The following is an 18,913-nucleotide window of genomic DNA, read 5'->3' as shown; positions in this document are numbered from 1 at the left end:
ATATAAAGAGCTTATACAACTCAACATCAAGAAAACAAACAACCCAATTAAAAAATGGGCAAAGGACCTGAACAAACACTTCTCCGAAGAGGACATACAGAAGGTCCATAGGCACATGAAAAAATGCTCAACATCATTGGCCATCAGAGAGATGCAAGTAAAAACCACAATGAGATACCACTTTACACCTGTCAGAATGGCCATCATCAACAAATCAACAAACAACAAATGCTGGCGAGGATGTGGAGAAACAGGAACCCTACTGCACTGTTGGTGGGAATGCAGACTGGTGCAGCCACTATGGAAAACAGTATGGAATTACCTCAAAAAACTAAAAATGGAACTGCCTTATGACCCAGTGATTCCACTGCTAGGATTATACCCGAAAAATCCTAAAACTCTAATTCAAGAGAACTTATGCACCCCTATGTTCATAGCAGCCCTGTTTACAATAGCCAAGTGCTGGAAACAGCCTAGGTGCCCGTCTGTGGATGAGTGGATCAAAAAACTGTGGTACATTTACACTATGGAATACTATGCAGCAGAAAGAAAGAAGGAACTCCTGCCATTTGCGACAACATGGATGGAATTAGATAGAATGATGCTTAGTGAAATAAGCCAGGCAAAGAAAGCAAAATACCATATGATATCACCCAATACAGGAGACTAAAGAGCAACACAAACAAATGAACTAAATAGGCAAAGACTAGAATAGTAGTCAGTAGGGGGGAGGGGGGAGGGAGAGAAGGGGGATAAGTAAGGGAAGGGTCAGGTCAAGGAACGTATATGAATGACTCATGGACATGGACAACGGGGAGGGATATAATTGTGGGAGAAGGGATGGGCTGGGAGGGGGGAGCAATGGGGGAAAAATGGGACAACTGTAATTGAATAACAAAAAAAATTAAAAAAAAAAAAAAGAAAGAAGTAGCGACATGGTGAGAAGGTAATGGGCAAAAGGTAGTAAGAACAATGTATTATACATCTCACTGGAGTTCTAAAATCAATTTAGTAAGTCACAATCAGCTTAAAAAAATGTTTTTATCCTGATCTGAGGACATTTTTTCATTGCTTTTAGAGAAACATTGATGGGAGTGAGAAACATTGACTGTTTGCCTCCCATATGCACCAGACTGAGGATTGTATGTGCCCAGGCCAGGGATCAAACCTCCAACCTCAGTATGTGGCCTGACCAATAATTAAACCCACAACCTTTTGGTTACGGGACAACACTCCAACAGAACCCATACCAGCCAGGGCACAATCAGCTTTTTAAAGATTTATGTATGTGTATGTATGTGTGTATTTATTTATAGGGGAAGGGAAGGAGAAAGGAAGGGAGAGAAACATAAACGTGTGAGAGAAATATTGATCAGTTGTCTCTCCCATGCCCCCCAACTGGGGACCTGGCCCACAACCCAGGCTTGTGCCCTGTCTGGGAATTGAACTGGCGACCTTTTGCTTCACAGGCTGGTGCTCAATTCACTGAGCAACACAAGCCAGGGCTAATCAGCTTTTTAAAAAAATTAAATGGAAAATAGGATCTTTGGACATAGCAGCAGTACTGATTCATAATACTTTTGTTTCACTTATATACATATATATTATATTGCACAGTAATGAAAAATGTAATTCTTAATGTGGGTATCAATTAAAGGGTTTGAATGTCCAATTTAGGGTAATTGTAAAATAGAATCACTTTTAAGACTATGTAACATCTTCCATATAATTGCTTATTTTTCTTAATTTCTGTATTGCTGAGGGATCCTCTTTTCTTCTCTTACCTGGACCCAAAAATTTCAACACTCTAATGCAAGGATGAATAATCAATCACCACTGAATGTATACCTTCTTGTCCAGGAGATCATGCTACAGAAACTATCAAAAAGCTCTTCTGAGGTATGACAGGTGTCATGATTATAACTGAAATTGTATTTTGCACTAATAGTAGGGCAATTTGTATGAGAATTAGTAAGAATCACAACCCATACTTACTTCACCATCTTTGGCAAGCTTTCTACCACACCTCATGCTATTTGCCTCTAGTTCTTCTTTATTGATTTCTTGAGGCCTATAAACATACATAAAACATGAAATCTCATAGGAAATAGGCAACTAATAATTGAAAAAGAATTGTGAGTTAAAAAGAACAGAAAAACTCCCTACTAGATTTAAAACACTAACATTCGGTGGGATAGATAAAATAAGAATGCCCACTTTAGTAGCCCTGCAGGAGTGAGCAGATGTTCAATACTGTGGATAGAGTGCTTCATTAGGGAGCATATACTTAATTATGTACTTCTAAGGACAAGAAAACCATCTATTCTAGCTCAGTCCCTTAGGTGAGACTCTATATTAAACTCAGTAAGGAAACAGATGAGAAAAATCTTTAAAAACAGAAGAATATCCAACATTTAAAAACAATACATAAAAGAAGCAGAATGATTTATAAAGTATTTCATGCATTAAAAAATGCTTCAAATCTGAATTCTATTCAAGAATTAACTTTCGTTTTTTAGTTTTTGATATATTATTTGTTTCAACAGTCTTATTATGTTTGTACACAGTACATATGCTATGAATCTATTTGGAAAAAGATGGGATATAAATGAAATAAAATGAGATTAGCCAAAAAACATATGCATAACCCACAGACACAGACAACAGAATGGTGATGGCCTGAGCAAAAGGGGACTGCAGGCGGCGGGGAGGTGAGCCAAGGGGGGAAAGCGGGGACATCTGTAATAGTTATAAACAATAAAAACAAATTAAAAAAAATAAAGTAGAATTAAGAATCCTGGATAATCTCATAATAATTATCATGAGTTCATACGACACTTTCATACACTCACTGTTTGAATATAAACATAACAAGTCATTATTTTAGGAAGTTCTTTGTTATATAAAAATGTGTTAAAAGGGATCAAGGGCAAAAAATATTCAACTTCTTAAGGCCTCTTTTATATACCACATTTGGGTTATCGCTTCAGTCTTCCCATACCAAGAAGCTAGTATTAAGATCAAATAATAAATGTGGAAGTACTTCTGTGAACTGCAAAGTACTATGAATTGAAAGAGATTATTTTCTTTTCCATAAATATTTTGTAGAGGGTCATATGCTTTTGGGTAAGGCATCTATAATCAGATGTTAATTAATTTTAGACTCAAATGTCTTCAAAAAAACCTATTAATCAGAATCTAACAATACTACCACAAGTAAGAAAATTAGTTTTACCTATACATAATATGAAAATCATGCTTTATGAGAGCATTATCCAAATATTTCAATATGTTGAAAGAAAATCATAACACTGGGTGAAACAAAGTATATAAATTACTCAATTTCACTAATATAGCAAATGACAACTCAAACATTTCATTGTATTAACTGACTGAAAAATATTTACAAGATTAATAATGTTATAGAAATGTAAGAATTAAAGCTGACTACATGATCTTTGCTCTACTTTAACAGCACTTGATTTTTCAATATTGTTACTGGTTTCTTAATATAAAGAATGCACTTAAAAATTTATAGCCAAGTTTTTTTCCCTAATGAACAATGATATGATATAACATACTTACCCCACCTCATTGTCTTGTTCTGCCCGGAGCATGGCAAGCCACTGCTGTTTATACACAGAAGACAACCATCCTAAAATGTAAAAATAAATAAATATAATACGAATAATAAGAAACATGGAGGAATATAAAGGACTTAAAAACTGTAAGAAGTTGATGAAATTGTTGCTATTTCTAAAATCAGGTTTAGAATAGCTACATATAAAGTTGGTAGTTTATATTTTATATGTAAGCTATAACAATATAGCTTCATGAATTTTAATGTGGTAAAAGTGCTATCTTGCTTTGTCTTAGGATAGCTTCTACTTAGATTACATAGAGTTAAATTTGAATATAAATCTTCAGTTAAAAGTATATTCCTGCATTTAATAGTTTCCTTTTCATAACTCATAATAATTTTTATTTGTTAGAAACATACCCTAAAGCAATATTTTCAGTTTTTACAAAATTTTTAACAGAAAACTAATGAATTATTCCTTCCTCTAAAAATAATAACTAATTAATGGGAAATAAACCATCTTCAAATTATCTGATGAATCATGCACACTAAAGAAATAATTTTGGCATATTAGACTTAGATAACTGTTATTAATAAAATATTCTCATTTATTCTAAATGGAATAATAATTATATTTTCCTTTAATAACAAGCAGAATTTACCCCCACAAAACAAGTCTGTGTAAGCTAAAATTTTAATTGTTTTATATAAATACATAGGTATATTAAAACTATAAGTAGAATTGGCTTAGCACCATATTTATTTTTCTGTTCTTATTTATTCCCAACCAAAAGGATAGTTTTTCTATTTCTTAAGTTCTCAATCTCTTCCTAAAATAACGAAAGGGGGAAGCCCTAGTGTGATTAAAATATGAATTTTCACTTTATAAGTCTCTGATAAAGGTATCCAGATGACTTGTACTGATTGATATCTTTCCTTAAAACTCTCTATAAATATGTTTTTGAATGTTTCTTTCTCCCGAATAATATTCTTGCTATTATAAGGAATAGCTGCTAAATATCTAGGCCATGGAAAATTTATCTTCAGTAGGTAAAGACTAGCAGCAAAGTTTATGTGACTCAGTATACACATACACATACTATGTATCTTATTTGCAATGTATTCAGATTAAAAATTTTGTTCTACTATATTTTATTCTTTTAAAACACTGATCCTTTCCCATAAAAATGATTTCTCAACTCACTAATGGTTATGTTTGCAGTTTGAAATTCACTGATCTAGAGACAGAATATGGCTTTTCATGATTCACTTATAAAATTGGAATGAAAGAGTTACATGTATATATTCTCAAATATCATGTGAGATATATCCCATGAAAATGTTTTAAAATTTAAGTTTCAATAACCTTTAAATAATCTCCTTTAAAATCAAAAGCATTTTAACAAGTTAATAACATGGGTACATATTTTTGTCCCTCCTCTCTTACCTTAATCTAAAAAAACAAAAAAAAAATCTTTCTTGTTATTGGTATTTCATCCAGTAGCAGCAGTCCAAAACTAAGTCAGAGAACACTAGTTCAAATGTAAAGTTGACACATAATACATAGAAAAAAACAAACAAAAAAGAATGCCTACTAAAATGAGTTTAAAAACCACGAGATGAGAGCTCTGGCTGGTGTGGCTCAGTGGATGGAGCACCGACCTGTGAACCAAAGGGCTGTCGGTTTGAATCCCAGCCAGAGCACATGCTTGGGTTGTGTGCCAGGTCCCCAGCTGACATTGATGTTTCTCTTTCTCCCTTCCCCTCTCTCTAAAAATAAATAAATAAAACCTTAAAAAAACAAACAAACATGAGATGAAAATAAGTGAAATCTGTTTCTTTATGTAGTTTTTAAAATAATTATATGCAGTCATATCTCCAAAAGGTGGATACACTAGGCAGAGTTTGCCAGAATCCTTTTTGACAGAGTTTGTGTTCAGTGAAAAAATTATGAAAAAGTTGCTATCAAGAAACTTCCACTCAGTGAAAACAAGTTTAAACACTTATTTTAAACTTTATTAGACCAAAGTCCAAAACAAAAACTCAGAATAGGCACATCAAGGTGGTTTCTGCCATGGACCAGCAGCTGCAGACCTAGTCTATGGCCATTTTGAATGTAACCCAATATTTTTCTAATAGAATAAGTCAGAATGATTTTAATTATTTCTTGTCTTAGACAAACAAGATGGAGAAGTGGGCCTCCAAAAACATACTATCTGAAAATCTAATGCCTTAGACTTATGAACTTTAAAAAACAAACAAAAAGATACGTTCTTAACTTGCCCAGCATTTTACTGTTTAAATGGAAAGAGAAAAAGTGTATTTTCAGGTATATGCACAGAAAAAAAATCTACTTATAACCAATAAAGCTTATAGCAAAAAACAGTCTACAAGTTGAACTATTTCATGAAACACATAAGTCAGATGTATATCATGAAGGTGAAGGAGAAAAAAACTTATATACCAAAAAGTTCCTGTATGGATAAATAAAAATATTTTGTACAGAGCATTTACATATAAAGTATTAGTACTACATTATGGACAAGTCAGATACTCAGGTATAGCCTAAAAATTGAGTTCTAAAACATGACAAATCTACTGTACTAATTCAAAGCTATTTTCCAAATAAAATTAATGACATGGATTTATATACCTTTTCATTTTAAGCAATTTTTCACATAACTCATACTCATATCTCTTTAACTTATAAAAATACTAAGCATGAGGTTTCCTCATTATTCCTACCTCAGTAATTCCTGATCTAAAATGTTACAATAATACCCATTTTCTTATCCTCAATACAAAATAAGGGACAATATATGTACTTTATTACTTTGTTATCAAAAGCCAAAAAATAATCATACTCAAAAGAATGATGATTCCAACTTACTGAATCACCATCTGTCAAGTTTCCACAACAGAATGTACAAACTTGAAGAAAATAAACAGAATTCTTTTAAGTAACCTGTGAGATGTAGTGAAAACAAAATGGGCTTTAGAACAACAAAGATTTGGTGTTGCATTTGAGCTCTGCTTCTCATTAGCTGTATGACAGAACAGTTATGCTTCTCTCCAACTAAAAAATAGGGACAATTGCCTCGATAAATTTTAAAGATTATGTTACATAATAGATGTTAAACGCATAATCTGGCATATTACTTAGGACAATGAAGCATCTATAAATATTTGTCTTTCTCCTCTCCCTTTAAAGTTCTTAGGTTAGGAGCTAGAACCCAAACTTACTTGATGAGAAGTAAATACACTCAGGCCATACGTAAATTAATACTGTTTTAGAAAATTTGACTTCACACCAAGTGCCTACTACTTGTCAAGCACTGTGCCATGTACTGGAGACAAAGAGATAAAAAGCATATGGCCCTCAGAGTCCAACAAGGACAGACACATTCTGTGCTACAGTAATCTAGCAAGAGATGACAAGATTTTAAACAAGGGAGTGGCGGTAGGCAAGGGAAGGAGATTACTGACACAGGAAACAGGAAAAGAAAAGGCAGGGATTGGAACTGTAAGGGAAAGATAAATACTCTTTTGAAGAGATGAACTGAAGCAATTTGTAGCCAGCAGTTGGATATCCAAGTATGAAACACAGGGGAGAGGTCAGAATTGGAGCCTTAATAAATCATATGAATGTATGAATGAAGGAGATCACTCTGGGACACTACATTGAATGAAAAGATCAATGGGCCAATGGCACCCTCAGAAAGTTAAAAGGTGGGCAGAGTAAGAGAAGCTTCTAAAAGAACAAGGGAAAGAACAGTTAGAGAGAGAGAGGAAAAGGATCAGGAGAGTATAGCATTTCTAAACTAAGGCAGTACAATTGAGAATTAGTTTTTTAAAGTATATTTTATTGATTATGCAGTTACAGTTGTCCCAATTCTTTTTTCCCTTTGCCCCCCTCCACCTGGTACCCTTCTTGCCTCCAACAATCCCTCTCCATGGGTCATGCATGTAAGTTCTTTCACTTCACCCTTTCCCATACTATTCGTAACATCCTCCTATTTTGTACCTACCAATTATGCTTCTTAGTCCCCTTACCATTTCCCCATTTATCTCCCTTCCCCCTCCCAGCTGATAACCTCCAAATGATCCCCATACATATGATTCTGTTCCTGTTCTGATTGTTTGCTTAGTTTTTGTTTTTATTTTTTATATTCAGTTGTTGATAGTTGTGAGTTTGTTGTCATTTTAATGTTCACAGTTTTGATCTTCTTTTTCTTAAATAAGTCCCTTTAACATTTCATATAATAATGGCTTGCTGATGATGAACTCCTTTAGCTTTACCTTGCCTGGGAAGCACTTTATCTGCCCTTCCAATCTAAATGATAGCTTTGCTGGAAGAGTCATCTAGGTTGTAGGTCCTTGCTTTTCAGCACTTTGAATACTACTTGCCAGCCCCTTCTTGCCTACAAACTTTCTTTTGAGAAATCAGTTGATAATATTATGGGAACCCCTTTGCAGGCAACTCTGCTTTTGTCTTGTTGTTTTTAAGATTCTCTCTTTTATCTTTAACCTTTGGCATTTTAATTATGATGTGTCTTGGTGTGGTCCTCTTTGGGTCTAGCTTGTTTGGGACTCTCTGGGCTTCCTGGACTTGTATGTCTATTTCCTTTGCCAAATTAGGGGCGTTTTCTTTCATTATTTTTTCAAATAAGTTTTCAATTTCTTGCTCCTCCTCTTCTCCTTCTGGCACCCCTACGATTCAGATGTTGGTACATTTAAAGTTGTCCCAGAAGTTCCTAATCCTCTCCTTGTTTTTTTCAATTCTTGTTTCTTCTTTCTGTTCTACGTGAATGTTTATTTCTTCCTTTTGTTCCAAACTATTGATTTGAATCCCAGGTACCTTCCCGTCACTGTTGGTTCCCTATATATTTTTATTTATTTCACTTTGTATAACCTTCACTTCTTCCTTTATTTTGTAGCTGTATTCCATCATTTCTCTGAGCATCCCGATCACAGTGTTTTGGACTCTGCATCTGATAGGTTGGCTATCGCTGATACGTTTAGTTCTGGGGTTTTGTTCTGTTCTTTCTTTTGGGCCATATTTGCCTCCTCAACTTGGCAGCTTCCGTGTGTTTGTTTCTGTGTATCAGGTAGAGCTGCTTTGACTCTGTGTCTTGGTAGTATGGCCTAATGTAGTAGGTGTCCTGCAGGGTCCAGTGGCATAGCCTCCCCTATCACCCAAGCTGGGTACTTGAGGTGCACCCTTCATGTGGCTTGAGTACACCCTCCTCTTGTAGTTGAGCTTTGGTTGCTGTTGGCAGGTCACAAGGGGAAGGATTTATCCAGGCCAGTCAGCTGCAAGGACTGGCTGTGACCAGTGACCACCACCCTCCACCATCCATGGAGGATCAGCTGTGCAGGGGCAGGGTGGTGGTGTTCCGATATGATCTATAGCTGTCCACTGGTGTGCTGGCCCTGGGGTTTCCTGGGTGGTGCAGGCTAAGGTCAGTCCCCACCTGTTTTTTGCTCAAGGCCACCCTGCCTAAGCTATAAAGCAATCTGAGATGGCTGCTATTTGTGCTGGGCTTGGAGATTCCTAGGGGAAGCCGAGCTGTGAATCTAAACTGTCTGCTGATAGTGCTGGGCCTTGAGCTCTCAGAGGCCAGCTGTTGTTTTTTTGATAGGATTTAGGAAGTTGTGAAACATGAGCCCAAACCAGCCATTTATATGGAAAAGTAGCATGGGTAGGCCTGTAAGCTGGGTGGGGCAGTGTCTGGCGATCTCCAAAGCAGGTCAGTGTTAGCCACGGTGATGGAGTCTCAGATATGGCTCCAGCTTGCCAGCTCTGTCTCAATGGATGTGCTTTCTTTAATTCTGTAGTTGTCAGACTTTCATTCAACTCGATTTCTGATGGTTCTGGCTGATGGTTGTTCTATATTTTAGTGTAATTTTGATGTGGTTGTGTGAAGAGGCAAGCCATGTCTGCCTACACTGTCATCTTGACTGGATCTTTTAAAGAAAAAAACGAATAAACCATGATAAAATGCTAACAAATTTAAAATAAAACTAAAATGAGGCCACTAGATTTGCAAAAAGGACAATCTTAACTTTTGCTGGTTAAGTGAAGTAGTGAAACAGTGAGGGAAAGACAGACCAGTGAGTTGAGAAATGACTGAAAGTAAGGAGGCAGAGATAGCATCCATAGATTACTTGGAAGAAGGTATTTTAGAAAGGAAAGAATAGTTGCTATAGTGGGAGGCTCAGAGTCAAAGGAAGGTATTTTGTTTTGTTCTTTAATAAAAGAGATCTGACCATCTTGTATAGGCTGAAGGAAAATAGGTAGGGAAAATGTTCAAAATAGAGATTATACGATAAAGCAAAATTCCACAACAATCAGGAATGATAGGATTAAGAACAAAGTAGAAGGCTGGCTTGAACAGGAGAGGAGCACTTCAACTTCTGGGACAGGAGGGGAAGAACAGACTGGTGGGAAGACTAGGAATTAGAACAAATTATTGCCTGGTTACCTCAAAATTATATAAAAAGCAGGAGAGTTTCCACGCTGACTGTTAAATGATTGGATAGAAAGCTTGAACGGAGTGGCAGAAGTTTGATATAATTGCTAGAAAAGGAAAAAGAGGATTGATCAAGTAAAAATAGGAGGCCCAAGATATAAGCTTAGTGTTGAAATGTGAATTTGCAGTGTCACCAACACAAAAGTTGTATAATGCTCTGCAGCAGGAGTCAGCACAGAACAGAGGGAATAGGAACAAAGAAGGTTTAATTTAGTTTTAGGATTTGCCAAATTAAGAACAAACAGTTCAAGGCAATTGTGAGAGAGTGACTGAGATGATCTATCATGAAGTCCAGGGTTGAGAATGGCAGGTGTGGTTTGAAAGACTGGTAGAGAATGAAGGGCTTAAAATGGATTGGAAATCAAATAACAGTGTAAAGGGAATGAGGCTGTGAACATGCTAGGTTATAGATAGCCTGAAAACTACCAGATTTCTGATGCAAAGAAATTCTGAGTTACAAGGTTCATGGTGTTTCCATGGGTAGTGAGTGCTTAATGTTCAGCAAACATAAATGTTACTGGAGTTGAGGTCAAATTACTAGGAGGCTAGGGTATTAAATGGAATGATCATTTATATGACTGTACAGGAGTGAAGAGGTAGATAGTAAGTAATCCAAATGTCCAAGTCGTAAATGAATGTGAAGAAGCCTAGAGAGAAAGGATAGAGGGTTAGTTGGACCATATGCAATGTTTGGAAAGGGCTTTGAGGGACTAGGACTATCTGGCCTCCTACCCTTATACTGAGGCAGCGTGTCTCAATGGGCAGAAGGTCCTCTATAGAGAGAAAATAGTATCCTCTGGGAGAGCTAAATAAATGGAGGGAAGGGATGGGAGACATGGGAGTTTGTTGATCCTAGTTCTAGAGCACATAACAGAAAGGTCTGGGAGGAATGATAAGATAGGTCAGAGGTATCAAGGGAGAGGCAAGTATGACAAGGAGGTTATGGAATAAAACAGATTTAATGATCTGACCTAAGATAGACCTAATTCCTTTAAATGGAGATCAACTGTGCTTGACACAGATGAATACTAATATAGAAAGTTGCTATACAAAATCCTGAATTTAACTTAAAATTAAACACATATCTAAGATTTTTGACCTAAAGGTGGTCAAAATAGAGGTAGTAAAATTCTACAGAATGTATATCTTTGAATAATGTTAACATGTGTTAGACACTACTTCTGAAAAACGATTAGTGAATTTTAGCTAGGTAATCAAAATTATTTTAATTTATTTCAAATCTAGGATACACTGCTATTGAGAGCATACAACAATCTATTTAGATAATTTGAGTAATGTGGCCACTTTGTAGCCCTTCACAAACAGCACAGAATAATTTTAATTTATATTCTGCTTTTATTTTTTCAATCTGTTTCCTCTGACAGGATACAAGACAAACACCCAGTTTGCTCCAGTTTTAAAAGGATATTTCCTTTGCCCCACTTGAATGACCACAAAAGACAAAAGTCCAACTGGCAAAGTGAAAATGGGTATATATTCTACTTTTGAAACTATAATTTTTATTGGGATATAGGAAAACCTATTTATCTACTCATAACTGTAAGATGGGGTATACTAAAATGAAAAAGCTCTACTATAATTTTAAGTCAGAAAAAAAATGGCTGAACTCTAGTCAAAAATACAGGGTCTAAATTCTTCTCAATTTTACACTGAAGAAAATACTTCAGACTAAAAATACTAATACCCACCTTGCATTCCAAAAATATAAAGCTTAGCCACTTGCATCATAGACACACCTAAATTAAATTACTTTAGAGTAGACTTTCTTTTTTTAACCTCTTCCAAAATTCATTTCTAAAGAGCCTTAAAAAGAAGTATGATTAGAGTGTAACTGGCCTTTAGTATGTGTTATCACACCATTGCTAGGACCTGGTGTATAACACATACTAAAACTATTATAGAATGATTATACTATAGGGAATATAATCTTCAGAGAAATTGTATCTAAAAAAAAATAAACCCCACACCCATGCAAATATAATACATACCCTCTCATCTTGGCTCTCTAAAATTAATATAAAAATAATTTATGTAAAATTAAAAGAAAAAATAATCTATAAACCTATTAGAGTGATTTTATAAAAATGCATTCCTTTCAAATATACCAGAAGTGTTACTCTAGGTTTGCTTTCCATTGAGTACCTTTCTAAATAAATACACATATTAGAAGAACAATTTCCAAACACACACTATATAAAAAATTGAAATATCAGGTAAATTACAACTTTTCAGACAAAACTATTACTAATGTTTACAAATCTGCAAATAAATCTTCAAACAGGAATTTTATTTTATACTTCTTATATATGCATATATAGTACTAAACTGAATCTTATACAAGCACTAGAAATTTAACTTAGAATATTAAACCAGTAATTCTTTCAAAAAATTTTAATTATAATTAGCAAGAATATTACATTTGCTTTGACATGAGGTTTAAGACTAGATTAAGAAAAAAAAGAATAAGCAAATTTAAAGAGTACTAATAGAAAAAGCAGTTATAACCTTTACATAATTCTACAAAAACCATTTTAAAAAGTATGGTCCAAAACAGTGCACTAGTTAATCAAATTAAAGAACACCCTTACAGAAAACTATATAGCCACTTAAATATTATGGAGAGCATTTAATGATATGGGAAAATACTCAAAATACATAAGGTGGATATAGAAAATTACCTATAAGTATGATTCATTAAGCTTTCATTATAAAAATTTGTATCTTTTTGGGATAACGGATAATTTCTATTAATTATTCTTTTCTATGATACATATTACTATTATAATAAGATAGATATTACTTAAAATCATATTTCATCATATTCTCTTACCTGAAGGTACTAGAGAATCTTGTTCTATAATTCTTGCAGAGGCCAAATCACTGATAATATACTGTAACCTTAAATGTCTGAATACTGACACAAATGGTCTTCCTTGCTCAGTTTCAAGGAAGGTCATACCTTCAAAATCTATTTAAAAAAACAACAGTTTAAATTAAAAAGCCATTCTTTTCAAATCTACTAATTTACTTTTTCTTAAATGTTCTTAAAGGTTTGAGAACACACACACATACATCTATTGGAATACAAATCAGCTAGTTTCAAAGTTTTCAAGGGTTTTATAAACCTCAGGTGTGTGGATAAAAACTTGGGAAAATTAAGAAGGGTCCTAAGCAGACCCTTTACAATTCAGTTGTACACCTTTCTGGGGTTTGGAGCTTACAGTGCAGCAAGGTTCAAAAGGAATGCTTGAGAATGATAGTTAGGATTATGATATTTCTCCAGAATAGCCTTTCCAGGGCACTGAGAAGTCCAGTGGAACTCTAGAGCTGAATGCCTCACTCAAAGGTCTTCAAAAGATATACAGGTCATGAAATGGCTCTTGGGATTCTTCTAACTTATAGTTTAGCTACATGTGATGAACACTAGTTAATTTATTAATTCTCTATTCAAAGACAAAATAAGATACAAAGACATTGCAGCCACAGATTTGTGATAGGTGGGTGGTATTCATTGTTAAAATACTTCATGTTTAAGAAGTATATGGCTTAACCAGTCAAGATGGCAGAATAGGCAGATCCAAGTACTCGAATCCTCCTACAACCACATCAAAATTACAATTAAACTACAGAACAACTATTATTCAGAACCACCTGAAATCTAGCTGAGCAGATGTCCTACAACTAAAGACATAAAGAAGAAGCCACACAGAGGCTGGTAGGAGGGGGCAGAAACATGGAATGAGCTGGTCCCATATCCAGAAGTGGCAGATAAAAATCAGGTGAGGTATCTTGTATGCAGAGGTCCTCCCTAAGGAGTGAGGGGTCCCAGCCCCATACCAGGCTCTGCAGCCCAGGGTTCCAGTGCCAGGAAAAGAAGTCTCCATAACTTCTGGCTGTAAAAACCAGCTTGGATTGTGGCCGAATGAGACAGAGGGATTATGGAGTCCCAGGTGTTCCTCTTAAGGGGCCAGTGCATGGTCTTACTCAGTCTCATTTGCTCTGAATTCCATCACTGGGGGAAGAACTGAGTGGTCTGGCATCATGGTGAGAGCTAAAGGAGCAGCTTTCTCCCAAACAGAAGTTATGGCAAAGGCCACTGCTCCTTTTTCGGGCCATCCTCCCACAGAACTGGCAGGCACAGCCATATTTGAGTCTCTTGTCAATCTGGCTAACACTGTTAGCCCTATACTGCTGATTTTAAGACCCCACCGCACCCAACTTGCAGGCCTACCCAAGCCATTCCCAGTGGTTTTTCTATACAAATGACCTGTCTTGGCTCATGCTTTGGACTTTTCCTAAAGTCTCTCAGCTAAGTGGCATCAGGCCTCGTATGCTGCTTACCTCTTGCTAAATGGCCCAGGCCTGACACCTGCAGCAACTGGCCTTAGTTGCTGCTTGGCCTCTCCTGGGCAATTCCAAGCCCAGCTCAAGTAGCAGATCATTTTGTAGCTCTTGGTGGGTAGGCCTGGAACCAGCACACCTGGTGGACAGCTTCAGACCACATCAAAGCACTACCCAGCCTCCTTCACAAGTGACACACTCAGGGGTGGACTCAGTGGGCACCAGAACCCCATTGAAATAAGCCCTGCTCTGTGGGGTCAGCCCCTGCACAGCTGATCCTTCATGGTGGTTGCAGCCAGTCCTCGCAGCTGATCAGCCTGGGGGTAAATCCCTCCCCTGGAGGTACCAACAGCAATCAAGGCTCAACTACAACAGGAAGGTTTATACAGCCCACATGGGGAACAGACCTGGAGTGCCCAGTTCTGGTAATCAGGAAGGCTGGACCCTACAGGACATCTACTACCTAAGGCCACTCTACCAAACCCAAGAGATGTAGCAGCTCTACCTAATACACAGAAACAAACATGAGGAGGCAGCCAAAATGAGACAGAGCAGAACAAACTCCAAAAAAAGAACTAAACAAAATGGAGACAAATAATCTACTAGATGCTGAGTTCAAAACACTGGTTCTAAGGCTGATCAATGAACTTTGGGGAAGAATACATGAATTTAATGAGAACATCAACAAAGAGATAGGAAACATAAAAACAGAGATAGAAAACATAAAAAAGAACCATTAAGAAATGAAGAATACACTAACTGAAATGAGGAATACATTACAGGGAATCAACAGTGGAGTAGATGAAGCAGTAGATCAAATCAGATTTTTGGAGGACAGGGAAGCAGAAAACATCCAATTAGAACAGCAAAAAGATAAAAGGTCCCCAAAATGAGGACAGTAAAAGGACCCTCTGGAACAACTTCAAGCATACCAACATTCGCATCATGGGGGTGCCAGAAGGACAGGAGATCAAGGAATTGAAAACCTGTATGAAAAAATAATGATGGGAAACTTCCCTAACCTGGTGAAGGAAGAGACATGCAAGTCCAGGAAGGGCAGAGAGTCCCAAACAAGATGAACCCAAAGAAGCCCACACCAAGACACATCTTAATTAAAATGCAAAAAGTTAAAGACAAAGAGGGAATCTTAAAAGCAACAAGAGAAAAGCAGTTACCTACAAGGGAGCTCCCATAAGACTGTCAGCTGATTTCTCCAGAAAGGATGGCAAGAAATATTCAAAACGATGAAAAGCAATGACCTAAAACCAAGATAACTCTACCCAGCAAAGCTATCATTTAGAATTAAAGGAAAGATGAAGAGCTTCCCAGATAAGAAAAACCTAAAGGGAACTCATCATCCCTAAACCAGTATTACAAGAAATGTTAAATGGTCTTCTTTAAGAAGATAAAAAATATGAATAATAAAATGGCAATACATATCTACTAACAATTACTTTAAATGCAAATGGATTAAATGCTCCAATCAAAAGACATGGAGGCTGAATGAATAACAAAACAAGACCATTATACAGGCTCTCTACAAGAGACTCATTTCAGATCTAAAGACACACACAGACTGAAAGTCAAGGGATGGAAAAAGATAAATCACGAAAATGGAAACTAAAACAAAAAAGCTGTGGTAGCACTATTTACACCAGACAAAACAGATCTAAAAACAAAATAAATGAACAAGCAGAACAGAAATAAATTCACAGAGAGAGAACATTCTGATGGTTGCTAAATGGGAGAGGGACTGGGGGATGGGTAAAAAAGGTGAAGGGATAAGAAGTACAAATCGGCAGTTACAGAACAGTCACAGGGATGTAAAGTACAGCAGAGGGAATAATCAATAATATGGTCAGAGGGGTACTTAGTAAGTTATTACTGTCTAATCACAGGTTGGAGTCATAAAACTAACATAATATTGTATGTCAACTGTAATGAAAAATAAAAATTATTTAAAGTTTAAAAATTATATTAATTTTTTTCCTTTTTGGGAGAATTTAAGGTTATTTCTAAAGCTAGTTACTCTCAGTTACATTCCAATGTGCTTTCGTGCGTGGGAAGGAAAGGTATAGAGGTGCTATTAAATTAGGGCAAAAGCCCTAGTCTGTTTTCTATTAAACAAGGTTTACCCATGGGAACATACTCAGTCTTATTGCTATTAAGTATAGGGAAAACATGTTGAGAGCTGCTATTATAGACTATTATGTCTGAAACTATTCTTCACATGGAACACAGGTTTACTGGGAAGGAAGTGTTGCCCATTAAAATATTATTTTTCCTCAAAATTGCAAAAAGACAGTCAAGTTAATGAAAAGAATTTTCACATTTTTATCCAATTTTTGGTATTCCTTCGGTACCTGCCTAGCACCAAATAAAGCAAACAAGAAAGCAGGTAAGCTCATTTAAAAAAAAGTTAACTTTGCTTACTTATGCAATAGACATGTAACTGTGGATTTACGTGTCTTATCTTTTTAGTTAGTTCCAGTCGTTATGTTGAATTATATGTGCCAATTTCAGGGATGTACTAAAAATACGATTATAGCTCTGGCTGAATGGCTCCTTGGGTTGAAGTGTTGTCCCATACACCAAAAAGTTGTAGGTTTGATCCCTGGTCAGAGCACATATCTAAGGTTGAGGGTTCAACCCACCGTTGGGGTCCATATGGGATCCAGCCAATCTATGTTTCTCACATTGATGTTTCTCTCTCTCTCTTCCCCACTTCCTTTCTAAAATCAATAAACATATTCTTGGGTGAGAATTTTAAATATATATAAATAAATAAAAATACCATTATGCTCTTATGGGTGCTCCATCACATGAACAAGTTATAAAAATTTAATTCTAGACTATCTTATAGAAATCTGAAAATTATCCATGAAGCCTTTTATTCAAGGCCATAGAAGAGATTGCCTCTTACTTTTGTAAGACTTCAAAAAATGTTTTAAAGATTATTTATTTAAATAAAGATTATTTTCAAAATGTAGCTATACTAAGTGCATCTGCCAGATTCAATAGCAATCAATACATATAATTGCCTAATTTTTTCCCTGAATTTCTACTGTTTTTTGTAGTCCTGATCCATATATATCTGAAAAGTCAAATAATTAAGAAAACCTAAGAGAAATATACCAAAATATAATGGGTGGGAGGACAAGTGATTTTCGTTTTATTTCCTCAGTATTCATCACTTTTATCATTTTAAAACTATATCAAATAACCTCAAAATCCTCACTGAAAAGCAAGAGCATTAGATATACAGTAGTCCCTCTCTATATCGTGGTTCACTTATCACGGCCTCGTGTCGCGGGATTTTTAAAAATACTATAATTATTTATCGCGGATTTTTCACTATATCGCGGGACTTTGCAGTACTGTAAATACTAAAATAAATGTAAGGTTCCTCCTTCGTGGATTTACACCTCTCGCGGGGGAGGCGGTGTGTGTCTAGAAGGTAATAGCCGCGATAAGTGAGGAATCACTGTATATTTTGCTTTATGCAGTAAATGTCTCCCTGAAGTTATCTTAAATTGTATACTTTTACACTATGAAGGCTGGGTTGGAGACTCTAGAGTAAAAAAACCAGAATTAGACCACAGCTTCTTATTCTGGTTTCTGCCACTTTGGCTACAGAATAATTTCTCTCATGATGGACTGCTGTGGTTAATGCATCTGGAGCTCAAATGAGGACAAGTTTATGTTAACATTTACCTAACATCTGTTTCTACCAAGTCCCTTTGCCTTTTTAGCTTCTTCACGCTCATCTCTCTCAGTTTTTCTCTCTTTCTCTATGCTTAAAGTTTCTCCTCTATGATTTCTCTGATCCCTCCTTTAATGACCATAATATAGCACTAAAGGATAATTTAAGATATAAGGTCAGCATTTTGTTAAGTAAATGGTCCTTTAGACATTTCTGATTCATGAACATGATAAAAAAATAATTTATCTGGCTCTGAGCTAGGAAATCTCGCTACATAAAATAATTCTACAAAATTTATTTAAACAAGGGACAAAGAGCACTAAAATTTAAAATTAAAAACTTCTTTTAATTAAAAGACACCTTTAAGAAAGTAAAAAAGATAACCTATAAACTCTATAGAAGATAAGTGGAACACTTATTTATGACAAAGAATTGATTTCAATAATACAGTATTCCCTCACTTATCACGGGTATTACGTTCTAGACCCTCCCCTCCCCGCGACAGGTGAAAATCCGCAAAGTAGGAACCTGACATTTATTTTAGTATTTATATATATTTTAAGGCTTTAGAAACCCTTCACATACACTTATAAACCATTCCCAGTCCCTTATTAACCTTTCCCACTCCCTTATTAACCTTTTCCACACTTTTATAAACACTACTTATGTTCTTAAACATAGTCTACACTCTTAAACCTACATAACTTTAACAACATACGTATACAGTACTGCAAA

At 35.8% G+C, this 18,913-nt stretch overlaps 1 protein-coding gene and 1 non-coding gene across 3 annotated transcripts in view; both read right to left on the bottom strand.

The window, feature by feature from the left end:
* GMCL1 (germ cell-less 1, spermatogenesis associated) overlaps positions 1 to 18,913 on the bottom strand; it is a 61,051-nt gene that overhangs the window by 21,445 nt on the left and 20,693 nt on the right. The window contains exons 9-11 of one of the 2 annotated variants that reach the window (XM_090281472.1): positions 12,965 to 13,102; positions 3,586 to 3,655; positions 1,996 to 2,071 (exon numbers count right to left, since the gene is read on the bottom strand). In XM_090281472.1, coding sequence (XP_090137598.1) covers positions 1,996 to 2,071; positions 3,586 to 3,655; positions 12,965 to 13,102 — 284 coding nt within the window. The remainder of the gene's footprint in view (positions 1 to 1,995; positions 2,072 to 3,585; positions 3,656 to 12,964; positions 13,103 to 18,913) is intronic. The other variant, XM_090281473.1, reaches the window with a different exon arrangement.
* Positions 11,481 to 11,607, bottom strand: LOC150006159 (small nucleolar RNA SNORA27). The gene has a single exon (XR_016512139.1). It is a non-coding gene; the product is annotated as a small nucleolar RNA SNORA27 (small nucleolar RNA).

Source organism: Furipterus horrens, unplaced genomic scaffold (genome assembly GCF_987537825.1).
Source record: "Furipterus horrens unplaced genomic scaffold, mFurHor1.1.pri manual_scaffold_6, whole genome shotgun sequence".
In the NCBI taxonomy this organism is placed as follows: domain Eukaryota; kingdom Metazoa; phylum Chordata; class Mammalia; order Chiroptera; family Furipteridae; genus Furipterus; species Furipterus horrens.
The sequence above is the reverse complement of the archived record's forward strand: the minus strand, read 5'-3'. Positions and strand labels throughout refer to the sequence as shown.